We start from the raw sequence: 8,251 nt of genomic DNA on the forward strand, positions 1-8,251 counted from the left end.
AACTTGCTTGAATTGCACAGGCCCGACTGATCTGATCTGTCGGTCTCGGTATTTGGCAATTTTGACTATCAACATTCTGAAAATCATCACTTATCACATCCAAGTTCAGTTTAGAGCTCCCAGAACTATACGTAATTGATTCAGTCCTTTAGGCAGCAGAATACAGACAGCATCCTGAAGATGAATACAAGATCAACAGAGAAATGTCTAGACTGGTAGCTGTGCCATTAACATTGAAGTTTCAAATATAGAAAATTTAAAAATATATTTTGGTTCAAATCATGTCTGGCTATAAGATGGTAATAAAGCTGCCATCTGAAATCTAACATAAGACCAACAGCAGGCAAATGAAATAACAAAAAAAAACAACAGGTCGTGTCGAATCGAGGAGGCGACGGCGGCGGCGGCGCCCGTTGACCGCCGACCGGCGTGCGGCTCCGATTGATGGATGTGTGGGACAGTGGGAGTGGCCTACAGGGGGCATTTCGCGATTTCATCTCATGTCCCACTGACATGTGGGCCCTGACAACGGCCCGGGGATTATCCCCTCCGGATATGTCCACCGCATGTCCACATCCCGCGCGTCCGCGGCGGAGGAACCAGCCGGACTGCCGGAGCGGCCTCCGCTCTCCAGTCTCCTCGCCTCGTCGCGTCGGAGGCGCCCGCGGCCACCGGGGACTCTTCGGCGCGTGGAGGATGCACCTGAGGCCCGCCTTCCCTCCCCTGTCTCTCCGCGGTGAGGTGAGTATTTCTGCTATCGTGTCGTGCTCTCCCTGCAAACGCTTCAGGTCTTTTGGGTGCTCAGCAGCTCAGTTGCGCGAGAAATCGATAGAAATTTCTTCTTTGCAATCTTGAAGCTCCAAAGAGTGAAGGGAGACGAGGGGTAATTTGCTAGCACAGGGGATTTTAGCAAGGGATGGTTCTTCATGTGCAACAGTGCAACTGTGTTTGGGATTAGGGGAGGTTATGAGCATGTTTTGTTATGGACCAGTGGGAGTACATTAACTGAGTTATAAACAGAAATTTCTTATGACGGTATTCCAAGAGCAAAAATTCACAGGAATCTATAGGATGCTTCAAAGATCTAGAATTATCATTGATCTCTGAACTTTTAGAGCTCGTACTGAACTGAACTGCTAACCTTCCTGCCATTCTTTTGAATGAATCTATCTAGCAAAGTATCCAGTTTCTGATTTTCCCATTCAAAAAACAATGATGTGAGTTGTACATTATAGAATTGGCTTGACTGTCTGTAATTTGTAGGCTTGTTTAGAGTCTGATATGCATGTCTTTAAAGTGCCTTAATTGTCATTGATTTCCTTTACTTCTATCTTCAGTGAAAATTTCATCTATAGCTTCTTTGTAAATAGGAACTTGTGACAAAATAGTGGCTCCAGTTAACTTCTCTTTTCTGTAGTTATTTGCCTTGGGTTTTTTTTTCTCAACCAAATGATAGTAGTACTTGCTTCTGTTACACCAATACTACTTGCAGTAGTTGATCGCACAAATTGGTGTTACCTTGCCTTGAAAAACTTGAAAAACCTGAACTGTATTTGCTTCATCTGGCTGTAATCTGCAGCTGCATGCTTGGGATGAGGCCGAACCCGCAACCTCTGTCCCCACCTCCTCGTGGGTCTTGGTGACCTGCAAAGAGGGATGCAGTGGCCTCCATCCCATCCTGCCGCAGCAGCATCCCCATTGTAGGTGGGGAAACGTTGGCGCCGGCGCGTGAGGCTGTCCTTGATGAGTGGAGCACAGGGCTTGCCTCCAGCACATGCCAGGGACGAGCGCGGCAGCGCCATTTTGTTTCCAGGATTTCCCAATGGTGTGGACGGGGACAACACGGGGACTCTTGCCTGGCTGCAGCAGGATGATGTTCCTGGGACAGATGCTTGCTTATATCATAGGGGCAAAAGAGTAAGTGCATGCATTCCTTAATTTTTGCTAATTGATCGGAAATGTCAAACAAATAAAACTGGAGGGAGTGCTTGGCAAAATTATTAGAATTCTTTTTGGGAAAATGGAGTAGTAGTAATCGCGGTCATGAAGCAGATACACAGAGCAGTGAATATCTGTGTTGGTTCTGTAGAATAATTTCTTTTATGATGCATATAAGGCAAGCTAATGCATGGTAAACTTGAAAATGCTCTATCTATATAAGCTTGCACTATCCCAGAAGCGATGGGTTGAAGATGTTGACATGGAGCACTGCAACATTATAAAAGAAATCCAATTGCACTATCATTGTTGACAAGCGTGTAGCAGGGAAATCCAATTGCACATAAACTAACCACATCAGTTGCCTTCAGTGTATGCCTGTATGGAAACATGTAACATGGTATATTGTGCTATATTTCATGCCATGGTTTTTAAACCGATAAGCATCCTGTGGCGCCTTCGGTACGCCTTATTGCCTAGGCGACAAGGTATGACTAGGCCTTTGAGGTGCCTTGGGTACGCCTTATCACATAGCTTCATGCTGTGCTACTTGATTTTCAAAGAATCAGTTACTGTAATTTTTCTCTAAAATATATGTTGGTCCATACAAGTTCAACCTATTTTTTATTCATACTTCTACTGGGGCTCTGAACGCCTTGGTAGTTTTTACATACCAGTAATATCTTTGCTCTATATCGACTTGTGTGTCTTGTTGGTTTTAAAACACCTTGTTTCTATTTTTGCAAGCTAGGGGCATGAATTATCTTCACTTATTGTAGCCCTTCTATTGTTCACTGTGACTTAAATTCGTAATTTATTGTTTGGAAAGAAATGGATTGTAAAGGTAACCCCAAAATTCAGTTTCTTAAATTGCCGTATTTTTCCTCAAATTTGCGTTGTTCAATCAGGTCACAGAATCTGGTCTTTCATGTCTGAATCATGAAATGTTCCTGAGAAAACTGGACAAAGGAACTGTAAGAATTAACAAATTTATGTCTAGTGAAATTGTTATAAATTTTGGGTCTACAACCATTTTGTTCTTGATTCACTAAAAATATGATAATTCACTTTTGTATACAGCCACAGATCAGCGTGGATGGCTCCGGAGGTGTTACATCATGAACCTTCGGATGAAAAGTAAGTGCAATAAAGACATTATCCAACATGAATGTGCCTCCTATCCATTTTAGGATTGATGGTTACTGAACCTTTTGTTCTTGTTAAATATAGGTCTGGTTTCTACTGCTATGGGGTTATTATGTTCCCACTTGTTACTCGGAAGATACCCTGGGATAATGTCAATAAAATGCAGGTACATTTTGGCTATGCATTTGTTTATTATTGTTTTAAGCAAGCATATACCGACTTTCTATCATATTGTTTGGTGCATTTTTCGCATTAATTGGTAGAATTAGCTAGGCAGCCAATTTTGTTTGGAAAACCAACCAACTAGGTACAAACAGTGATAAATTACTAAAGTTAATGTCGTTTTGCTCCTTTTCTGCACTGTCATATTGGTCCACCTGCAAAATCAACACTCAAGCACTCTTACCAGTGCATTGTTTTGATGTTTCCAAATATAATTGTTTACTCATGATTTATAAGAAAAAGGTTCTTTAACTACAACTTGCAGTTTTTCCACATTCTAGAAAAATGTCATTTCAGTTAACTTGCAAATCTGTGGACACTGAAAATTCCACCTTGCAACTTAGAAGGGACATACGAGCAATTTTGTAGAGAAACTTCTTGCTCTTGTTCATACAAGCAATTTTGTGAATCCCATGGTGCAGGTTATTGGAGCTGTGAGTTTCTTGGATCAAAGGCCGGACATTCCAAGTGACACAGATCCCTAATGGGCAATTGGACATCCATGATCAAGAGTTGTTTGGATAGGTAAGCATATGGTTTTTCCTTCTAAACAACTATTTACTAGTTGCATGCATATGTTGAGTTCTGAGTTTGAAGATCATAGAAGTCCCAATCTTCATAGAAAAAAATGCTATTTCATTGTGATATTAGCAAGGGATACCGCCTCTCTGACAATTGACAAGCGCCCTTTCTTTGAGTAGTGACCCAGGGAAACGCCCTTCGTTTCTAGAGCTGCTGGACAGGCTTAGGGGCGGTTCGGTGCGGCTCCAGCTCCAGCTGCACCGCCAGCTCCGGGAGGAGCCTCATCTCCATTGGCGGCTCCAGCGGGTGGTTTTTGTGAGAACTGTGGCTCCGCCAGCTCCAGCTCCAGCTCCACCCTTCCAAAGAGCCCTTCCAAACGGGATCTTAAGGGTGTACAATAGCAGTACAGCTTGCAGTCTCAGATACAGCGTCTGCGGATGCTCTGCTGAAATGTGGTGCTGCGAAGATGAGCGTTGGAGATTGCTGGCACCAACTCCAAATGGAATTGGGTGCTGCTGGTGTTGGACACCAGATCAAGCAAGCAGGGTGGTTCATGGGCGGCATAACTCAGAATCTAGAAGGCACAACGCATCTTGGTCGGCTGCTTTCAGGAGGAGCTGTCGCCGGAGTCAAGTTGCAGCATAGGAAGCTTCAACATGAGCATCAAACCTGAGATGAGACTGACAGTGGTTTGCGGCATTTTTTTTTGGGTATGAACACCCAATTCGCTATGAGCACAAAAAGAAAAGGATTGTTTGTAAATTGTATGTGCTGCATTGATAATGAGCAGAGTGTAGAACCTATAAATCTTATTCATAAAACTAGCAGGGACTAAACCAAATCAATGAGCTTTTGCTTTCTAACAAGCCTCAGAACTACAAAAATCAAACAAATTACATGAATGAACATATACTCATCATTCGGCACAGAATCCCAGATTGGTCTGTCCTTGGAAGTTGGAACTGAAATCAAATCCAGTCCCAATCAATCATATCCAGTCCCATTCGAGCTAGCCGTTCTTTTCCCATTCAGGATCCCTCTATAAAAAGCTGACACCGCGTCTCGACGCCCAACTCACCACTCTTCCACCCGCCCGCCCCCGCCGCAACGAGTCGCTTGTTCGATTTGTCCTCCTCTCCTCCTCGCCCGCCCGCCACGCCCGTCCCCATCCCATCCGATCCGACCGATCCGATGGCATCCACGGCCTCGCCGCCGGCAGCCAGGTACTCGCTCCCTCCCCCGCCGCTTCCCGCTGATCGGGGTTTATGCTTAGGGTTGGATGGTTTTCCCCCCACTAGATGTTTCCTGAATCGATCTGTGGGTGCGCTACGTGTTGGGAGAGGCATCGTCCTATTGATTGGTTTGGTTTGATTCGAATCGCTTGTTCTTGTGGTCTGTTCATCTGTGTAGGGGCCTGTAACTGTAGATCTGGATGCCATAGACTGATAATTTGGGGGCGATTGTATTGAACAAAAATTTGTGTTGTTCCATGAATGTTTGTAGGGGAGGAAAAAGTTTTCATCAACACCATCGAATTTTGGTGTGACACCCTCTGCTGACTGTCAGATGTCTTTTGGGTGGTCCACAAGTGGCCAATTTATTATTATTATTATTATTTTTAGAACAAGGGGAAGTAGCAATTGATGTGAACTAACTCTACTTACCTAGCATGTAAATGTGACTCTCTTGATCGCCTCAGTACTTCGCTGTCACCAATAAATCGGGAAGTCTTTCTTTCTATCAGACAGGTGAATTGATGTAGCTTGTAACTCTTGAATGCTTCAGTACTACATGCTCTTCTAACTTGCAATTTGTTCTTTCTGTTATGCCCAGTGAACTTGATTCTTATCTCACTGAAATGGAGTCTGTTAACGACGGGGTTGTTTCTGCGGGGAATGGCAAGGGGGTGCGCATCCTCCCAGGAAGGATCGTGGATTCCACTTGGCTGTTCGATTCGTGTGCTACCAACCACATGACTGGCGACCTGAACCTTCTCACTGGCATGGTACCTGTGAGCAACAAGGTTGTTGGCACAGGGAGTGGCAAGGGGATGCAGGTGCATGGCACTGGGTCTGTGTTAACAGAAGCGGTGGTGCTCCCTGACGTGTGGTACGTCCCTGGCCTCGCTGCGAGGCTGGTCTCGGTGACCCAGCTCACCAATGACAACCCCAATCTGTTCATCAGGATGCTTGGTACTGCGTGCCTTGTCACCAAGATCAGTGATGGATCTGTTATTGGTAGTGCGCATTTGAGGTCTGACAACAAGTACGAGGTAGACTTCTTGAGAATTCAGCAGAATTAGGTGCCTTGTTTAGCAGAATTGAGGCGTAGCTGCAGCTGTGTCACATTACATACTGATTTGCTTCAGATGGCTGTGCTTCCCGGGAAATAAGTACAGGATTGGGAGTCCTTTTTCCCTGTGGCAGGTGTATATCTATAGATGGCACATTTCAATCAAGTACTATATGGCAAGGTCTGGATGATTGTGATATGTCTAATGTGTTTACTTGGTTTAATTGAGGTCCTTTGATGATTCTGGCTTTGCCTGTTTCAGCTATATGCGTTTTTTTTCTTCTAAATTTGTGCATGACGTCTGTCTGCATCCTACTGGTCCTAGTATTGATGTATTATGGACCAATCCCGTAGGCGTGATGCCATGTTTGTTGGATGAAGTGGCTATGCGCACTTCCTAAAGTGGGCGTCCCAGGCTCAGCCTGGCGTCATCCTTAGTGCTCAACTTGAGCACTCTGCATCCAACATTTGATGCTATATTTGCCCTTGTCAAGTATGACTCCAGAGCAATAAGCACCAGATTGCATCCCCTGTCCCAATTGTGTGTTTCTCACAAGATGATGTATTCCAAGTCTGAACTATATTTGCAAAATTCAACGATCATAATGACATCTGTCGGACCTCGGTTCTATTGCCTTTTGCATTTATAGAACCATGTCATACCTTACAGTAATATCTACATTATAGAGAATAAGCCATACAGCAGCCTCACTATATGGAATTCATTAACCGGCCCAATTGATGGAACTATCAACTTGCTTGGGTTCTTCATCTTCATCTTGAGTGAATTGTTCTCTTGGCTTTCCAATCTTCCCAGCATGCAAAGATGAGTGATCAATGTTTGGGATTAATTTTCATCTATTCCTCCAAACCCTAGATAGGATGGGTAATATGGTAGCCATTACATGGGCCTCTAGATGGGCCTAAACTATACACACCACCCCCCGCAGTATGAACTATCGGCGCAGCAGAGTTCAACACTGGAGAACAAAGAAAGCACACACAGGGACAACACCCCCCGCAGCCACAACTAGCCACCCGCTACGTTGAGGCTGGAGAGAAACTCCGAGAAATTCGAGGAGGGAAGACCCTTGGTGAAGATGTTGGCAAACTGGGAGGTGGTCGGGACATAGAGGACCCGAACATAACCGATAGCGACCCAGTCGCGAACGAAGTGCAAGTCGATCTTGTAACACCTCAGGTGTTTGAAAATAATTAGCCAGGTCATCATGCATAATCATCAAGATTAAACTAAATAATGCATTTCTTGTAAGTTTACAAATGCAGGTGTATGTATGTGTATATGTGTATGTGTGCAAGTATAGTGTGCCTTGGTAATTTTTTTTTAAAATAAACTCAAAACAATAGCTAGTAAAATGCATCTACACATCCCTAATTACAGGGTCTACAAAGCCTAGTTGACATCATGATCAAAAATGATGATGACTCACATGAAATGACAATTAATTTGAATCATAGTTTTTCAAAATTTAAAATAACTTAAAAATCATTGCTCAAATGAGTTTATGCCTGAAATGAAAGTTGTAGGATTTTGAATTTTGAACAACTTTCGTATTCAAATTTTTTCGAGCTTCCATTGAAAATTTTGAGAAAAATCAAAGTCAACTCTCTCTCTCCCTCCTTTCTCCCTCCTCTGTTCTGCTTCCTTGCTTCCCACGTGCAGGGCCGAGCAGGGCATCACTGCCGCCTGCCGCAGCTCGCTGCGCCATCCCGGCGAGTGCTGCCCGGCCATGAGTGCCTCGTGTGCACGCCCGCTGACCTTCTCTCCCATCCCGTCTAGCCTGCCACGCTGCTGACCGTCTGCTCCGTCGACGAGCACGCCGCACACGACGAGCGCTCGGCGACGCGCCGCGAGGTCGCCGTAGCCCCAAGCTAGCCTGGCCACACACCTGCTCGAGCCGCTGACCGCGGCCGGCCTTCAATGCCGCACGCCACCGACACCCCAACCCTCCTCCCTCTCCTCCCTTGGCTCGTTTTAAACGTCCCCGAATCCCTGCGCGCGCCAGAGCTCGCCGCCGTCCGCTGACCGGCCGCGTTCCTCCCCTGCCGAGCTCTCCCCCTCCCCTTTTGCTTCGCCAAGAGGCGTTCTACCCTCCTTCTCCCCTCTCCT

At 45.3% G+C, this 8,251-nt stretch overlaps 1 protein-coding gene across 10 annotated transcripts; it reads left to right on the forward strand.

Annotated features, from left to right (window-relative positions):
- Window positions 1–348: 348 nt before the first annotated feature.
- Window positions 349–6,365, forward strand: LOC120685855. 10 transcript variants are annotated; one of them, XR_005679801.1, is made up of 9 exons: window positions 364–741; window positions 1,580–1,917; window positions 2,847–2,912; window positions 3,019–3,075; window positions 3,169–3,250; window positions 3,729–3,831; window positions 4,008–5,051; window positions 5,497–5,576; window positions 5,662–6,365. XR_005679801.1 is itself a non-coding variant. In XM_039967964.1 (3 exons), exons 2-3 carry the CDS (start codon window positions 3,791–3,793, stop codon window positions 6,128–6,130), a joined length of 510 nt encoding a protein of 169 aa, XP_039823898.1. In that variant the 5' UTR covers window positions 380–741; window positions 3,729–3,790; the 3' UTR covers window positions 6,131–6,365. The 10 variants fall into 10 exon arrangements, 4 of the variants coding, with proteins under 4 accessions (XP_039823898.1, XP_039823901.1, XP_039823902.1 ...); XR_005679798.1 differs by lacking the exon at window positions 5,497–5,576 and having other exon boundaries at window positions 353–741; window positions 1,580–2,912; XR_005679800.1 differs by lacking the exons at window positions 2,847–2,912; window positions 5,497–5,576 and having other exon boundaries at window positions 374–741.
- Window positions 6,366–8,251: the final 1,886 nt, after the last annotated feature.

This window comes from Panicum virgatum, chromosome 8N (assembly GCF_016808335.1).
Source record: "Panicum virgatum strain AP13 chromosome 8N, P.virgatum_v5, whole genome shotgun sequence".
NCBI lineage: Eukaryota > Viridiplantae > Streptophyta > Magnoliopsida > Poales > Poaceae > Panicum > Panicum virgatum.

What these genes read in the sequence shown, in the direction of transcription:
- LOC120685855 (XM_039967964.1), top strand. Translation starts at nt 3,791, where the DNA reads ATGGGCAATTGGACATCCATGATCAAGAGTTGTTTGGATAG. An exon ending in ATCAAGAGTTGTTTGGATAG is followed by an intron (nt 3,832 to 5,661) that starts GTAAGCATATGG and finishes TGTTATGCCCAG; the next exon opens with TGAACTTGATTCTTATCTCA.